The 18,903-nt window shown below is 46.0% G+C and overlaps 1 protein-coding gene across 3 annotated transcripts in view; it reads left to right on the forward strand.

Annotated features, from left to right (window-relative positions):
* Window positions 1-18,903, forward strand: part of SEPTIN9 (septin 9) — a 300,995-nt gene that overhangs the window by 95,237 nt on the left and 186,855 nt on the right. The window contains exon 1 of one of the 3 annotated variants that reach the window (XM_077327636.1): window positions 1,158-1,759. The exons of the other annotated variants lie outside the window; for them this stretch is intronic. Coding sequence (XP_077183751.1) covers window positions 1,729-1,759 — 31 coding nt within the window. The 5' untranslated portion in view covers window positions 1,158-1,728. Of the gene's footprint in view, window positions 1-1,157; window positions 1,760-18,903 lie in introns of those variants that run through there. 3 annotated transcript variants of the gene reach the window in all.

Genomic DNA, 18,903 nt, shown 5'->3' on the forward strand with positions numbered 1-18,903 from the left:
CGCCATCTCTGGATCCGTCCCGATAAGCGCTCGGATGCGATGCCGACCCTGGAGTTCGGTGGGAAGCTCTTACGATGTCGGGAACCCGCTTGCTAACTGAAAAACAGGGTGCCCCTTTGAAGAAAACGTCACGCCAGGCCTGGTGAACGATACAACAGGAACAAGCTTTATTTCAGCAACGTGGAGTCCGCTGGTATGGAGTAAGAGCTTCCACCGAACTCCAGGTGGAAGCTCCCTTTTATACAAAACCCACCTCCTTAGGCTGAATTGCCCCACCCAGTACTTGCGGAGGGAACATGCTGATACAATCATGACTCATGCACATATGCGAGGTTTTCCGGGGTTCCTGATGGCCCATTTTCCTGGAACAAAAGGCCATCTCCGGGCCCTTGTCAAAAGGTGGAGGGGGACATTGAGGTTCTTTAGCGGCCATTGCCACCTCAACGATCGGGTGGGGCGCCCAGCTGCCGGCTTGCCTATGATCACCATGCCCTACCTCCGTGATCGCGGGCGCCTCTGATGGCGGGGTTCGGTCCCGTTCCCAAGCCACCAAGGACCGAACCACGACACCCATCCAGTTGCTGAAAACACCCTTTTGCAAACCCACCCAAAGCAGAAAGCAAATCTTTGCCAGAGAAGTCTATTCCTTCAATTGTTGGGTCCTTGCCATTTCATAAAACTAGCTGTGTAATACCTGCCTTTTCTGATGAGCTCACTTTGATTGCTCCATTTATTTTCCACAATAGATGCCCTGCTGGGACAGACCTCATCCCCTTTAGGTTTTGACAGGACCTTTCTGGAAATTCAGCCTTCTCTAAGCTGGGGTGACAGCGCACACATTTGCTTCCACTGACAAAGGAAGTTCTGTTGCCTGTCATGGAGAGAGAGGCCTGCTGTGGAAGTCCCCTCTGTCATGGCCTATGTGATCAGGAAAGGTCCAGCAGGCAGCTTCTCATGCCAAGACGACACTGTGGCTCCTTGCCAAGACTGAATAGAAGCCTTTCCACTGGAGTGAGCAAACATGTGCTGTAATCCTTCCTGGTAGAGACAGCCTGTGCTTCTCTCTCTCTCTCTCTCTCTCTCTCTCTCTCTCTCTCTCTCTTTCCACTGAGGAGTGAAGTCAGCCTTCATCAGCAGAGTAGTTTACCCACAAATTGATGAAACCTCAGACTAGGCTAGCTGGAGGCAACAGCAGGATCCTGGAGCTGTGAAACATTGTAGCCAAAAAGCAAGTCGGAGAAATGGCAGCAAAACTTAAGCATGGAGAGACTTCATAGCAGCTGGATGAGTTGGTTGCTTTGTTTCAAGAAGCCAAGCTGCTGAACACCTCCTGGCTAACATGAAATGACAACTCAAGAGAGCAGCGTTGTCCTGGAAATGTGTGTGCTGTGTCTTTAAGACAGTCGTGCTGGTAAATTGGGTCTCTCAGTAGCCCAGCACGTGGCAAAAAAAATAATTTTTTTGAGAGAGAGAGGAGAAAGAAATCACGTTGATTTTCATTTTTTTTCTGGGTCATGCCTTTGGCACCCTCTTTATTTCTCTCTCTTTACTTCAATGAGACAAAGCTACTTCAGTTTGGAGTGCAAACATATGATCAACACATGGAACTGTGGTAATCTGGATGCAGGCATGATTGCAACCAATTGAAGAAATGAAACTTTAAAAGCCTTTCTGGAGAGGAAGGAAAGGCAGCAGGCAGAGTGGTGAAGTACAATTTGGGACACGTGGATGCTAAGTATGGAGAAGGACCGGATTACAGGTGAGCGATGGAGTTGTTTTGTGTGCTGTGCATATATTTGTATAGTTTCTGTCTTTCTCCGTTCTTCCACACATCCGCCCTTCTCATTCCTGAGAAAAGATCTGCTAAGTTCTTATTTTGCTTCAGCCTTCACTAATTTTCATTTCTTGCTCTGCCTTTCCCCTCACTGTTTCACAGTCTCTCCACACAGATATTATTGCAACAGGAGTATCCAGGGTCAAAGCAGTTTTCTGAATCTGGATTTCATTTCATTCTTTTCTCCCTTTCCCCTTTATCCCCCCCCCCCCCCCCCCCGTGCTTCCAAGCCTTCAAGGGAAGGGGATGAATGCTGAGCCTGTTAGCTGTGAACCTGGGCGGTGCTGGGGAGGGGGAGCAAGCCTCTCCCCATCCTTGGATGCTTTTATATTCTGGAAATTGGATGCTCCTCATTTGTTTGCTTGTATGCTGTGGTTTAGCACTCTGTTTGATGCCAGGTCTCATGTGGAAGGCAGGTACTTCCACCCTCTCTTGGCCTTTAGAATGGTCATGTTGAGAACTGGCTACAGGTAAGTGGCTTCTCCTTGCTAGGCTAAGGTGCCTACATGCGTACATATTTCATGTACGGTGCTGCTATAAATGTTGTGGCTTGTGTTGTGCTGCTGTGGATATTCTTTTCCATTTGCAGACAAGTGACACATTGGCAAAGAGACTATTATGCTGGAGCTAGGAGTTAATGTGTAAGGTGACATTGGACTTCGGCTAGTAGCATGTCAGGAGTATCTCTCCCTGTCCTGAATTACAGTTCAAGGTGGAAAATGATTGCGAGAGATGGGGATGTACTAGCCCCACTGTCAAAAAAGATACAGGCATGGTGACCAAGCTTTTTACCCAAGCTAGGCCATGCCTTACAGCTAGCCTCTAAATCTATTTGGTGCATTTCTCATGGCTATCCATTCCAAACTGATGGGAGGCTGCTACATAGCCAAGAGACAGAATTTTCTACCCTCATAGATTTTTGCTGTTGTGGGTAAAACAAGTTGACACCTTCCTTGTTACCTGTTAGGAATGGCTGCAAAGTGTGGAAAATGTTTCTTCAGTAGGGGACAAAGGAGTATAGCATCATGGTTAAGGGAATGAGTTGTAAATCAGGAGGTTCTCTGATCTAGGCAGGGAGCAAGAAACTGTGGGAGAACTATTTACTCATTTAGTGCCCTCTTAGTCTGGCCCTTCCAGAAAGGATGTCAGGGAAGTATACATGCCCCCCCCCCAATTCTATCCTCCCAATAGCCTACTGGAGCTAAGAGAAATTGGCTGCTCCAGGGTCACCCTGTGGTCTTCGTGGCTAAGCAGGCATGTTTTCTTCAGTCTAGTCGAATACTCTAAGCAGAAGGAGAAGAGTTGTTTTTATACCCTGCTGTTAATTAATCAAAGGAGTCTCAAAGTGCCTTTCAATCTCTTCCCCTTCCCCTTCCTATAGCAGACACTCTGTAAGATAAGAGAGCTCTGAGAGAACAGCTTCAGTAGGACTATGACTAGAACAAGGACACCCAACTGGCAGCATGTGTTGGAGTGGAAAATCAAACCTGGTTCTCTCTGCTGCACTACACCAAGCTGGCTCTCTGGCTCTAACTACTAGACAAGATAGCTTTAGACAGGCCTCCCATCTGAATGAGGAGGTAATAATGCTGACTTGCCATTCTGAGATTTTGAAAGAATTTTTGAAATAGTGTATACTTAATGTAAGTGCTTGCAGTATTAATATATATAAACTCTGTTTTTTTTAATTGCCCTAAATTTTCAGGACAGAATGAATCTGAATTCACAAAACCTCTCTAATCATGTCCAGCAAGAATGCATCAGAAGAGAGGATGTTCATATTTAGCCTGGGCTAAATTTGTCTCATGTTAGTGCATGACCCACACTTTCCAGCAAGAAAATATGTGGGCCTGGGATGGCTTGGAGTTTTGTGGTATTGGCTGGCTGGTTTCCGCAACATATTTGTAACAAATGGCTGGGGAATAAGCTGTTGCCTCATAGGGACCAGAAGCCTGTGGCCTTCAGATGTTTCTGTCTCAAACGACTTTTTGTTTTTAGGTAACTGATGTCTGGGATGGGGAACAAGCTGCCTCTCTCAAGCCCTGAAGACTGCCTCTGTTCCCGTGTGTGTGTGTGTTTTTGAGTTGGCACAGGAAAAAGCACTAGTTGGGACATACAGTGAGCTGTACCGGTCTCCTGGGCGTTCCTGGCATTGGCTGTTGGGAATTCACATTGGAAGCAAAACCACAAGTTCTAGAGAAAACCACCATGGGAGGGTGGAGCAGGATGGTGGCTAAGGAAAACGGCACTCAGTCCTGGTCTAATCTGGGCCCTGTTGCCTAGCAGCAGAGTTTGAGAGCACACATCAGTAGCCAGCTATGGGAACTTTTCAAGTACTCTAGAACCATTCCTGCCCTAAGTATTCCTGCTTTTTTTTTTTGCCACATGCATTTATTTGACTTATACCCCACTCAAAATCCTTAAAAGTATTAAGCCTGTCTCAGGCCAATTCTGCACAAGCGGAAAAGGACGAGAGGGCACTCATATGAAAGGCGGGGCTAATCCCTGCTTCCACATGACACAGCCTCTGAGCTTGCAACCCCTGGGCCTGCCGCGGATTGGGCCCTCAGTTGGCCTGGCTAAGGGAACATGGGAGAATCCGCGTTCCCTTAGCCCGCTGAGGGGGCCAACAGGGCCTGTCCTGTGGCAGGCCCGTGTGGACAGGGAAGAGCTGGGCCTTCCAAACCTGGCTCTTCCCCATCCTATGGTAGTCCAGAGGGAGCTAAATATGTCCTGGTCGGCTTCACGGCATTTCGCCATGTCGCAGGGTGGACTGGGGCATTTTTTTTTATTTTGCAGGAAGGTGGGATTGTGTTCTACACAATCCCACTTTTCTGCAAATAAAGCCCCCCTGCCGCTACATGACAGAACCTATCCACCACCACTCTGTTTCCAGCACCACAGTGGCACTGGACTTGAGTGGCCGCCACTGTGTGGAATCGGCTCCTATGCAGCATTATCAACAGTCAACCTTCTCAGAAGAGGGAGGGGGAAAAATCAACATAATCAACACATTTGATTTTCTAGAGAAAATGGTTTGGTTGGCACCTTAATCTCAGTATGCTTGTGGCATAGGGGGAGAATTCCATAGATGCAGAGCCACAGCAAAGAAAACCCTGTTGTTCACCCATCTGATTTCAGGAGATTGGCAGAGGATCTTTGAGGATATCTTAGTTGATAGGCAAACTCATATGGGAACAGGTGTGTTCCTGAAACAGGTATATACATTTAGGTTATCTCAGGGCAACAGATTTTCATGATAGATGCCAATATAATGCTTTAGATATTATCTTTTGAAGGACAAAAGTTCTGTAACCTTGATGGACAACAGCCCACCAGGATAAAGGGACAGAGTCTAACAATCAATACTCCCTCAATTCAAAGCATGTGGTAATTCCAGCAGATCTGCTGCCAACAAGCAATACATCCATTAATGATAGAAGGTCTACACAGAACATAACCCAATTCAGACTGTGATACAGTCACAAATCGCATAGGAGAAGTGGAAATTTCATACGACTGAGTACAGCCTGTTCATCAAGCCAGAAGCATAATAAGCATACATGTTACAAATTAATAAGGTAAAGGTAAAGGTATCCCCTGTGCAAGCACCGAGTCATGTCTGACCCTTGGGGTGATGCCCTCTAGCGTTTTCTTGGCAGACTCAATACGGGGTGGTTTGCCAGTGCCTTCCCCAGTCATGACCGTTTACCCCCCAGCAAGCTGGGTACTCATTTAACCGACCTCGGAAGGATGGAAGGCTGAGTCAACCTTGAGCCAGCTGTTGGGATCGAACTCCCAGCCTCATGGGCAAAGCTTTCAGACGGCTGCCTTACCACTCTGCACCACAAGAGGTTCTTTACAAATTAATACAAAATGGTTAATATGCTGAGCTCACGTGGTCTCCCTCTCATGTAATATAGTTGCACTCAATAAATGTATGCATTTAGTGGGGAATGGGGGATAGAAATATGTCACTAGTGTAAAAGAATGGGGCTAATTGAGCCTATGTGCGAGAATGCACAATTGTGCTAAGCCTAAATAGTGTACATTTTGAACCAGAGGGAACCCAAATGGAAGCTGATGGTGTGCATAAAAGGAGATAATGAGAGGACACAGCGGTCCTACTCACAAGCAGCTGTCATAATGTCTGTTTTTTATGGGGACTCTGTGGTAATTCACTGTGCAAGGGGTTTGATGTGATGTCTGACCTAGATGGAATTTCCTGCTTGTGTGTTTGGTTTTGCTTCTGCTTTTGTGTTTTGTTTGTGGCTTTGCTTTGATACTTAAATAACACAATGTAAACTAGGGGACAGTTCACATATGGCTTCAGTAGAAAACTTCTTCTTCAGAGCCACTGTGGTGAAGTAATTTGTGTGTCAGATTCAGCCTGGCACAATACTGGCTCAAATTTCTACTCAGCCACAAAACCTACAAGGTGACTTTGTGCCAATAACCCCATTACTCGGGGTTGTTTGTGGCGATAACATGGCAGAGGGGAGAACCATAGAAGCTGCCTTAAGTTGTTGGAGATATGGCAAGAGTCAAATGCTTGGATAGGTGATGTTTCAGAGGCATGGGTCCCAAACTGGAATTCACAAACGGTTGGGTGTAGAGGTGCACAGCTTGATCCACCAAGCCAAATGCTTGTAACATGGAGGTCCAAGTCTCCTGTTTTTGCTGCCTCCCTGAGATTTTGAAAACAAGTAAGTTATCAAGCATCTGATAGGCTCCAGGGCATGTCAGAGCTCTCTTCAGCTTAGTGACTTCAAGTTGTGCAAGACCTTTGTGTATCAACCCGCGGGCATCTACACTCTGTAGCTGGGCTATCCCTTTATTTGTTTTGCTTTGCAGCTGATGGATCATATGAGCGAGGCATCTTCAAGCACAGGATTTGGGAATATATGGGGGGGGGGGTGCATGCAGGCACAAAACCAAAGTTCAATGCAAACTACAACCAGCAACACCCTAGGAGAAATGAGGGGGTAGGGAGAGGTGAACTAGCATTGTACCAATGTGTAACATCATTTTTCCTATAGCCAGAGACCCGGCAAGCCTAATGCCACTGCATATAGCCATGAGTGGAACTATACATTTTAAAGAGTATTATGAGTCAGAGTGGTGTACTGGTTAGGCTATTGGATTGCAGCCTTGATGACCTGAGTTCAAATCCTCAACCTGCTATATATGGCCTTGGTCCTGCCTGAGGGACAGTTTGACTGCCTATGCCCCCCCACAGGGCGCTCCTCTCAGCAGGTATGAATTTCCTGGTTGTCTACCTGGCCTTGACCAGGGTCAGGGCCTTTTCAGCCCTGGCCCCTGCCTGGTGGAATGAGCTCCCGGAAGAGCTGAGGGCCCTGATGGAACTATCAACATTCCGCAGGGCCTGTAACACAGAGCTCTTCCGCCAGGCTTTTGGTTGGGGGGGGGGAATCCCGGGGCTGATTGATTGATCTATGGGTTCCACCCTATGACATCTGACTGCCTGTTCTTCCATCATATGCCGTTAATGTACTCAACTTGGTTGCATGCAACCCTATCCCATAGCTAATTAGTAAGAACAGTACTTCACAGGATCCTCACCAAAGCACAGTGCAGCTAAGAGCTCAATATCCGCCAGCAGGACAGCCAGGCCTGGTTACTTCCTGGACTATTTAAGCTGATTTTGGGGAAACTGTTCCAGCGCTGCCTGTTGATACTGCAGATCTTGTTCTCTTGGCCTGAGGGCACTGCTTTCAAGGAGATCTGTCCGGGCTGTCCTGCAGAGACTGCCATTTTAAAAATATTGGCAATTGACTATTGCTATATTGTTGTTGTTGTTGTTATTATTATTATTAAATTTTTAGGCCGCCCTTCTCCAAATAGGTCTCAGGGCGGTTTACAACATAAATAGTTAAAACACAATAAAATCCCCATAAAAACCCCAATTAACATCAACAAAAGTTACATATAACATATAAGCGGCGGTGATCACAATTCTGATCTTAGTTACCTGAGTTCCCCCCCAAGTTCAGCCTGGTGGGGAGAATAATATTCAGAAGAGGGTGGCACCAATACAATAGATCTAACAATGATCTCGATGTTAGAGATCTCAATATTGGAGGGGATCTTCTGATGGATTTGTGGGAGAGCTGCCCTGGCCTCAACCATATGCCTGGCGGAAGAGCTCCGTCTTACAGGCCCTGCGGAAAGCTGGTAGATCCCGCAGGGCCCTTAGCTCTTCTGGGAGCTCATTCCACCAGGTTGGGGCCAGGCCTGAAAAGGCCCTGGCCCGGGTTGAGGCCAGGCGAACATCCCGTGGGCCCGGAACAACCAGTAAATTCATACCCGCAGAGCGGAGTGCCCTGCGGGGGGCATAAGCAACCAAGCGGTCCCGCAGGTAGACGGGACCCAGGCCGTGTATAGCCTTAAAGGTCAATACCAATACCTTGAATCTGATTCGGAAACAGACTGGTAACCAGTGCAGATGACGAAGCACTGGCTGAATGTGGGCCCTCAAAGGTGTTCTAGTGAGGACCCTGGCAGCCGCATTTTGGACCAGCTGTAACACCATATATAACACCATAACTATGTGTGTAACAAGATCTCTGAATCCCCATATTTTGTTTTTTTATTTTCTGACATCTCCAGCCTCCTGCAACATCTGTATAACATTAGAAATGCATGTGGGTGAGGGCATGCCAGTGAAATGCTGACTATAATGTTTGTATGAAGTCCCTTTTGAAAAGTGCTTGCAGTGACCTCTAGGGTGGATGCGCACTATGTGTTCTTTAGACGTGGATTTTACAGCTAATCTCCAATACAAAGAGATCAGTTCCCCTGGAGAAAATGGCTGCTTTGGAGGGTGGACTCTAGTCCACCGTAGTATTCTTTTCCACTGGGTCCCTTGCTGTCCTAAATCTTGCCCACCTCTGATGCTGCCTCCAAATTCTTCAGGTATTTTCCAACTGGCAATCCTACATTTGGGCACTGGGACAGGAGAACATATGTCTATGCTGATTTGCCAATATTGGCAAAGAAAATTAGAGCCTCTCTATATTTTAGCTCAGCAGGCAGTTTCCTTCCATGCTCAACTTGGAAACTATGAAGGAATACAAACATGACAATCTTGTAAAGTTAACTGGTCCTGTTGTTTTAACACCAACTCTCATGGCACAAGGAGGCTCGAGTCACGTCAGTAGAAACGAAGAGAATGAAGAACAGTCTGCGCTGGGGTTAGGCATGTTATTGTAGCTGTTTTATCCTAATAAAAACAATTGGCTTACAGTTATTGGATTCTCTCACAGTTTAACAGTGTGGAGTGGACTTTCAAGCTTAACAATCTGTTTTATAGTCACAGATATCTATATCTGCTTATTACACACTTTGTGGGCAGTTCAGTTTATTTTTACACTTATTGCCTTGTTGTAGACAGAGGTGTTGTGGATAGTGTGTCCAGTTAAGATTGAGGAGACCCTGCTCAGTTTCCCCCTGAAACAAAAAGTAGACTGGGTAAGTGCCAATTCTCCTCTCAGCTTAACTGGGCGTTCGTGAAGAGAAAATGGATGAGGTCAAAAACCATGTACACTGCCCCAAACAACTCAAAAGAGTACCAGGATTAACATCTTTGGGCTATGAGAGGAAAGGCAAGCCAAAAGCTTGCCTGAGCTGAGTATCCTTGCCCTCCTCATAATGATATGATTTAGAGAAGGAAGATAAATGTACTAGATTTTTCCCTCAGAACTGCCACAATACATTCTCTCCCACTTTCAAACATTTCCTCCTTCAGTCAAGAGTTGAGCTACTTCAAAGTCTGCTCAGATACCGCTTTTTTGAGTCACATAGTGGAGTAAATATCTACATCAGGGTTGTCTACATCAGGGTTGCCAAGTGGTGGTGGTGGTGGTTTTTTTTTTTTTATTCCATTATTCTCTGCCATTGCATCTTCCCAGAACATGAGTGACGTTGCGTTCTTTCCATACATCTAAGATCAACAGGATTCCATAGATTTGCAGGAAATGGTGTGGTGTCTGGCTGACTGGACAATCCTATGCACTTGAGTACTCATGTCTAAAACCATTTATTACACTTGGTTAAGGCTGGATTAACTCTATATAGGATTGTCCAGTAAGAGACCATGAATTCCCTAGGTGCCCTTAGGCAGGATCAGCCATTCTGCTGCAATATGGGGATAATGATATGGAACATGAGGATAAACTCACCTATAGGATTATATTCGGTATCCACCTACCTACCTGCTTCATTTCCTCCCACCTTTCTCTCCAGTGGAAACTTAACATGGATTCATTGTTGTCACGGCTTTATCTTCACAACAGTCTTGTGAGGTAGTTTAGATTGAGTACAGCAATACAATGGATACTAGCTTATAAGCCTGTTGCAGTCAGGAATGCAGTGGGCACTAGCGAGGTAGCGTGGGGGGGGGGCTATGGAGGTGGTACGCGGGTGCAGTGGAAGGCCGCGGGAGGCCGGTGGTGGACTTACCCCGGAGTCCACGGGGAAGGCAGCAGGGCGAGCGGGAAGCAGGGGGGGAGCGGAGTGGCGCTCCTGGGCAGGGGATGGAGGCTGCCACATCCCTGGTGGCCGTAGCACTGGCCTCCGAGTCCTGTGGCATCATGGAGGCGACGGTCCTGGCGGGGCTCCAATGGCACTTGGCTGGTGGCATTGTGGTTTCCTTTGGCAACTATGGAGCCAGTGGTGAGGGGCTCCTGTCATGGAGCTGAGCGGTAGGGAGCTTGTGGGTGTGAGGCACTGAGGGTCGTTTGCGGCTCGCATTGGGCTGGAGGGGACCGGTCAATCGGCTGCAGCAAAGGCTGGCGGTGGCGGGCGGGCGCAGCTGCTGGTAGGTGCGTCGTGTGACAAAGCAGCAAGACTGAGGAAGCATCTGTTGGGACAGGTTGGGTGTGTATGTCGCAGGCGGCCTCTGGAGATGGGCGCTTTTTGCAAGTGAAAAAAAAGCTTGTGGTGTTGGAATAAAGGAAAACGATCAGCAATGCTGTATTCTAAATAAATGCCACTCAGTTGGTTATTTTTAAGGGTTGTTTCAAATTTAGCAAATGCAGTGACTTACCTGGCAGTTTTAAAATGTCTTATTGAAAGCGCCACTTCATTTGTGATTCTGGTGTGAGAATGTATGCCGTTAGCATTTGTAACTATGGAGCTAGGCAACTTCAAAAAAAGAAATGTGTCAGAAGGCTGCTTACTGTTTGTAGTGAGTAAATCTTTAATTCAAGCATCATGCAACCAGGTTTGTGGTTGGTAGAAGGTGCACGATCCTTCTACCTGGTTGTGCATCTTGACATAACCACTGTTTCATTGCCTTAGCTTTCCACTTATCTTATGAGAAAAGAGCAGATGAAAGAGCCATAAATTGCTTTGTAATTTAAATTTCTATCTAAACATTAATTGTCAAGGGAAAGAAATAGCACTGAATGTCCGAAGTTGTCTTAGTGTTCCCAAGGAATTCATGGAAAACAAATGAGCATCACAAACATTATCTACCCCCTCCCCCTCCCTGCATATAACACTTACTGTCTAGCCACTCTCATTTTATTCCTCTTACATGGGGCCTAAATCCAAGAGTTAAAGTATTTAATAAAAGGTTCAGCAGAGTATAATGCTATACAAGCCACCCTCCAAAACAGCTATTTTCCATAGGAGAACAGATTGCTGTAGCCTGTAGATTAAATTTAATTCTGGGCGATCTCAAGGCCTGAGTTGGAGGTTGGTAACTCTATTTTCAAGCGATTTATTTTTCTTTCCTGGGCCTAACAACTTAATTTCCAGTATTCCGCTGGTTAGGCTGGAGAACATTAAATGCATCACACAATGAAATAAGGCATGCAAAGATGCAGTCTTTTCCATCCAGCTGCTTCATTTCTGAAAAAAATAATGCATTCCTTACATCACCCATGAATGGATGGGTTCATGCATAACAAGATCCCAAGCCTGGGCTACTTTTAGACATGGAGAGACATCTGAGCCTTCTCACATCTTTGTCCTGCCCATGTGTGTTTGGGGGAAGATGGAAGCCTCAGCCTTTGCTTAGCAGGCATGCTGCCAATTTTAACTGTGGGGGAGAAGATGAGGGAATAGAAACAAAATTAAGTTTTAACTGCCTTTCCCCCCCTAAAAATATCAGACAAGATGCAGTGGGGGAAATTAGTTTAAAGGTGGGAGGGAAACACCTTCTTCCTATAACTTCCCCAGTTCTACCCTTTGCCATTTGGCACAAGCAAAGTATTTGCCCACTGCTGTCATCACCATATGGCTGGAATAGTGCCATCTCAAAGGGCTGTTTCTTACATACAATGAAAACTCTTACAAGCCAAGGTGTCAACAATATTATTGGTCAGGAATGCTGAGGCCAAAAATGCTATGTGGTGGGAATATGGGCCAGCTACTCTGGTTGGCTGAAGTCCCTGTCAGGCATTTGAGGTACTTTCTCACCCTTGCTGCCTTCCCTGTCCCTCACCACCCAAGGAAACAAAGACATAGGCAACCAACAGGATTCATAAAGAAATTAATTCATTGGTGCAACAGGAAGAGGGACGGGAGGAAAGAATAGTGTAAGACTGCAGTTAGAAAATTTTTTTTTTTTCAAAATGTGGTACTCTATTCTGACTTTTGCATAAATCTGCTCCTCTGCAAAGCTTCCATACTTCACAGCCCAGACAATTGAATCTGATGTCTAACAACTTTCTGACTTCAGATACTATAAGACAATGTGTTTCCTATAGGAAAAACTGCTTCCATATGGCAGGGGAGCCACTGTATAGTTGTAACCTTTTTTAAAAGCCTGATTGGATGCCATACCAGCCCATTGCATTGTTGCACCACAGAGTGGGATGGGAGTAATATGGGGTATTCAAGATGACTTTTTAATGGCAGCCACATGATGGTAAAGGGTAGTGTTCCTGATGTCTAAACATAACCATACTTTTTATCTGATTCCATCTGAGTTGACATCCCTGTATATTCCCCCCCTCCCCTGGTCAAAATACAGAACTAGGAAGAATATGTAATCTGGGCAAGCAGTTATATATTTTATACTGTTGCAAAGTTTATATTTGTATTTTATAGTTTTAGAATTTTTTATAAGATTCTATAGGTAATTTAAAAAAATATATAATTGTATATTTTCTACTTATTGCAACCTGCACTGAGAACTCAGGGATGGACAGGCTAAGAAGTTTTTAAAAAATCTTTTAAAACTAATTTTAATGTACAAAGCAACCAGTTTATTGTGGTTGTAGATTCCACCCCACTCCTGCCAGTAATATTACAGCATGAAAATTTTCCCTTGATGAAGCATACTCCTGGGGTTTCCCAGACTTGCTCTGATTCAGCCGTGGGAAAACGGGTTTCTGTGTGCAGAACGTTCCTTCTATCTGTACAAATTGGTGCTGCAAAAGAACCTTCCTCATATTGATCAATTCCGTAAGAATTGGTGGGCTTGGGGACTGAATGAACTGCTGAGCAGTTGATTTGTGATGTCAGCTCTGGAGGAATTCAGTAATTAGTTGGGGTGGGGAGAGACTGAATTCAGCTGAGAAATTAGAAAAGCTGGTTTTTTTGTACTCCAAAGGAGTCTTAAAGCACCTTACAATTGCCTACCTCTCCTGTGTGAGGTAGGTGACACTGAAAGAGCTCAGAGGGAACTATAACTGAGCCAAGGTCACCTTCTAAATATGAGCAAGTGATGCTCCAGTAGACAATTTACACAACTGTGAAAAGAACCATAACTTATATTGTGCTGGGGTGTAAAGAAATTACACCCCTGCACAAGGTCTACCCAGGAAAAGGTGGATGCTGGAACTAGAATAGACAATCCCCATAAAATGCATTTCAATCCCATTTGTTTATTCTGCATGAAGATCAGATTGCAGAACGGGCCACTGCAGTTCCATTTCCAGTTTTTCAGCCTGAGGCAGAACACTCTGCTTGCATGCACAGCATCTCTGTCTGTTTTTCATTTGCCCTTGCAAAGTTATTCTGTAGAGACATGAGATGTGTGTGCGTGTGTGTTTCCAGCATAGCTACTGATGTACAAGCAAGTTAAGATATTTCTACTGGGGATGGGCATGAACCAGTTCATGGACAGGTGAAATAGCTGCTAGCTGTTTTACTGGTTGCTTTTGCTACCCTCTGCTTGGAAGTGGAGAGGAAGCAGAACTGTCTGGTGAAATGGCTGCCAGCCATTTAAGCCTAACAGCAAGGCGGGTCTGCCTGTCAACTATTAAGTTTAATTGGTGCAGATAAGCAAAACAGACAGGTTTACTGTCTCACAGACATTTAACCCTCCTTGGATGACCTTCCCCTTTCTCCCCACAGTAGCAAGCAGCAACAGGGAGAACGGAGAATCCAAACTGCCCAGTTCATTTTGGGGCATTTCTGGCTCAGTTCAGGATTCAGTTTGGGAGCCTCCCCAAACCAAACTAGAATTTTCAGGTCCGTGGCCATCATTAATTTATACTGTCTAAAGCAGTGTCTTTTCTTTTCCTCCTCTAACTACAGTACATCTACAGTCTCAGCAGCAAGCTAGAGAGAGCCCGTATCTTGTTAACTAAGTGAAACATGATCAGATGAGTAGGAGACTGCATCCAAGCAGCGTGCTCGGTTCCTATTCCAGCCATAAATATGTTTGCAATTATTGTTCTGCCTCAGAGGCATTTGGGGGTGGGTTCAGGAAAGAGAAAAATGGGAAATCACTGGCCTGAGTACAAATGTGAGAGGCAAGCCTTTGTAACACACGAGGGCTAGCTTTGCTTTTCAGGAGTTCCTTCTGTGCTCCCAGGGCATGGTTTAAAGGGAACTGACACAGCAATGTTGTTGAAGATAAGCAGGCCTGAGTCTGGTCAACCATGTATTTTACTTTATTTCATTTTATTTTGTTTATACCCCACCTTTCTCCCCAGTGAGGACCCCAAGTGGCTTTCATTGTCCTCCTCGCCTCCACTCCATGCTTGCCTGTGAGGTAGGTAAGAATGAGAGTGACAGGTCCAAGGTCATCCACAGGGTTTCCAGCTTTGGGAAACTCCTGGAGATTTTGCAGGTGAAGCCTGGGGGAGGCAGGGCTTGGGGGAGGGAGGGGGCTCAGCAGGGTATAATGTCACAGTCTAGCCTTCAACGCAGTCATTTTCTCAAGGGGAACTGATCTCTGTCATCTGGGGATTAGCTGCTGTTCCAGATTTTCAGGCCCCAATTGTAGGTTGGGAAGTCGTAACCCAGCATAGTTCTGTAGCAGAGTGGGGACTGGAACCCCAGTCCCCTATATCCTACAGCAACACTCTTTCCACTACACCACTCAGGTCAAGCACTTGGATGGGACAGCCTAAGAGCTTGGTACGAATCTCTTTTGAATAGTAACAATTCAACATTTCAGGCAGAAGCTGTCTGATGGGATTCATTTTAATTTGCATAGCCAGTTAGAAGCCCTGCTGGACAGATGCCCCACCTATCCCCTCCCATTTTCCAATAAGCACTTGGCAGGCACCAGGAAAGGTATCAGCAGATGCCAAGGTGCCTGTGGACAGCACACTTGGAACCAATGAACTATCTGAAGGTATTGCAAGGAGCCTCTGGTTTGATGGCACAGCACTGATAGGTCCCCTTTTCAGTCCTCTGTGCTAACTCCAAAAAGTGGTCCTTTTATGGGCAGCTGCATTCCATAGAGAATTGTGGGTTGCCTTGTGCAGCATATATGCAGGCAGCAGAAAAGTCTTTTATGAAGCCATCATGATATTTCTATTGTATTAAAACATAATTGGCCTACTACCTAGAAGTGTACAGACGCATTGGAATCCTGCTGTTGTGCCATAACAAAAATCTGACATCTGTTTAAATAGGTCAACATTGGCCTTAGGTGCAGAGCTTGAAGTATTAAAGGTCAAAGTCCTATACGGCAGACCAAGCAAAAGAGGAAACCTCTTGAATGCAATCCTATTTCATTTCAACAATAAGCTATCCTAATAATTAATGTGGAGCACAGAGAGAAGACCAGATGTCACTTTTGACTTCATGGTCAATTTCTAGTTCAAAGGTGTTGAACTCATTTGTTTGGAGGGCGGGATCTGACATGAATGTCATTTTGTCAGACTGGGCTATACGTGCCATAAAATATAATGCCAGGTTGTGGAGATATAAACTTTATAAAGGACACAGGCAAATCCAATTAACTACCTTATTTTGGTCAAAATACAAACAAAAGCAATTGATTCCTAGAAGCGAAAACAATTGATTTACCGGGGAACCCAGAAAAGCCCCAATAGATGTATTTAATTACATGCAAGACTAGTTTTTTGCCAAGAGATGCCATAAGGGAGGCGGCATCTTGCATTTCAAAATAAATTAGTTACTTTTTGTACATATTGCAGCCAAGCATGGCTACGAACCATCTTTTGCTCTTTGTTTCCTCTTGTCCTACCTCTGATCTTGAGGAAGCACACTGCCCCATCCCTACCACCAGCAACAACCCCCTGAGTTCTGTATCTTGACAGGGATGTCAACTCAGATGGAATCAGATTAAAAGTATGGTTATGTTTAGACATCAGGAACATTACCCTTTACCATCATGTGGTTGCCATTAAAAAGTCCTCTTGTCCTAAACAACAGGTTCCTGGCTCAGGAAAAGGGGCTCCTGGCTCTTGTGACCCCAGGGTAGGTTGCCATCTCCTTCCTGCCACAATATGCACTCTGCTTCCGGCTGAGAGGAGTGACTGTCCAGACATACGGTGCCAATAGCAGTGCCCCCTTTCCCCTTCACCCCCCATTCATTCCTGTGGCTGGCCATGCACACAACAACTCAGTTGCCTCCCCATCCAGATTTCGTGCCCCTTCTTCCCCTGTTCTCCCCGTCCCTTTGTTGAGAAAGTGCTGCTCCACATGCCTGCTTTTGCCAACCCCCATCATGGTTGCCTCTCGAAAAAGTACTCAGCCAGTTGGTGTGCCATTAACTCAGCTCTGCCCCCTTCCCGTGTAGTAGCTTCACCAATCCTCACTGAGCGGTGGTGGTCAGAGGAGGCAAAAGGAGGAGGGGAAATCCACACACCTCTTATTTCTGTGCATTCACTGCCATTTCCCCTTCACTATTTTACCTCAGCCTCTTAACCCCACCCCCTCACCATTTCCTTTCTCTTTCTGGATAGCTTCAACCACACGCACCTCACAATGTGCACCCGCTCACCCCTGCTGCCCAAGCAGACACCCTGCTTTCCCTCCCTTGGGCCAGTTGCTTGTGGCCCAAAAATAGAGCTTTGGATGGGCCGGTTCTGGCCCCTGGGCCATATGTTTGACACCCTAGGTCTAGTTGAGAGGCGCCTGACAGGAGTATGTGTTTTTGCAGCCTCACCGCCAGTTAAATCATTCTCTGGCTTTCCTTGGAGATAAACAGCAGGAAAGGTTGCTCGCACAAAAGTTAATACAGTTACTTAAAAAACAAACCTCATAATTTTAAAGAAAGCCTTGTTAGCCTGTCTTGAGATGTTTTGAATCCTGAAAGAATGTTGTATGCCGCCAAAGCTCCAGTTTGCTAGGGGGGATTCTGATTCTCTTTCCCATCCAAATGCTAATTTCTGCCTCTGATCCTCCCTTGGGTTTCTTAGTTTAGCAGATTCCCTGGAACCAGCTGTCCTCCCCCCCCCCCGCCCCTTCCCAGGACAGCCCTGCTTTCCAGTGCTCAGTGGCAGTGAGTAATTCTCCACTCTCGGGAAAGGCATCCGTGAGCTTTTATTAGTTTCAGATGGTTTTCTTTACAGGACTGAATCAGCCTGGGGGAGGGGAGCGTGCTACGGAAATCACCCTTTCCTGGGCCAGAAAACCCCATTGTGTGCTGTCAGTGCCAGGTCCCGGAGGTGGGGAAGAGGCATGTGCTCAATGAGAGGTGTGGCTTATTAAATGAGACTCTTAGGGCTTCCGGGGAGTGGGGGGGAGGAGGCAAGAGAAGCATCTTGCTCTTCTCGGCTGATGTACGTGGCATGCACCATGATTCATTGCATTAATGCATGCCTCAGTTTGTGGGCCCGTTGGAACCTGCAGGCCATACTGGAGCATACTTTTATGCCCTTAGTGGATTAAGGGTGAGAATATGTATGTGGCAACAGTGTGGGTCTGAGAAGCCAATTCCCATTTCATCAAGGAGGTGCATATTGACTCTGTCATCCGTCAGCCCTCCCCCAATCCTGATCTGCTTTCCTACCAGGGTGAAGCTCAGATCTAGCTACAAATCAAACCAAATTGCCTGGATTTAGTCAAATGTTACTTGGCCCGTGGGAAATTCTAATTGTGGATAAGGACAGAAGCAAACCTTGGGCTTGCATACTGTCCCCTTATTCTGACAAGATGAATCCCACTAAAAAGAATAGAGAAAGGGTACAAGTCCACAGCTTATTTCTGTTCTCCTCTGAAGTGGAATCTCAAGGGCCAGGCAGTGCCTGAATAGGTTTCTGCATAGTGGATTTCTCTTCCCCCCCCCCCCCACGTGGTAGCTGTAACTAGCTCTAAGCCACTTAGGTGTAATGGTTAAAAGTGGGGGCCTCAAATCTGGAGAATTGGGTTTGATTCCCTGCTCCTCCACATGTAGCCAGCTAGGCATCCTTGGGCCAGTCACAGTTCTCTCAGAGCTCTCTCAGCCTCACCTAGCTGACTGGGGGTCTGTTGTGGGGAGAGGAAGGGGTACAAAAAACCCACTTCTCCTCCTCCTCTTCCTTCTTTTCCTCAAGTGGCAACCGCAGAGAGGGCCTTCTTGGCTGTGACATCAAAACTCTGGAACTCTTTCTCCAGAGAGACCTGTGTGCTCCTTTCTGTTGACATCAATGGGTGAAGATTTATTTGTTTCATCTGGTATTTCCACAGGGATTCCTTATTCCAGCCCTATGTTTTAATTGTTGTCTTTACAACTTTGGATGTAGCTGTGGCTTTAATTGTTTTCATGATGTGTTTTTGGTTTGTTTGTCATTGTTTGTAAGACATGCTTGTTATTGTGCATGTTTTTAACTTGTTGGCTGTCTTTGCAGCCCTGGTGAGGGAAGAAAGGTGGGGTATAAATAAACTATGGGTGTTTTTTCTTTATTAGT

Source organism: Paroedura picta, chromosome 3, assembly GCF_049243985.1.
Source record: "Paroedura picta isolate Pp20150507F chromosome 3, Ppicta_v3.0, whole genome shotgun sequence".
NCBI classification, from domain to species: domain Eukaryota; kingdom Metazoa; phylum Chordata; class Lepidosauria; order Squamata; family Gekkonidae; genus Paroedura; species Paroedura picta.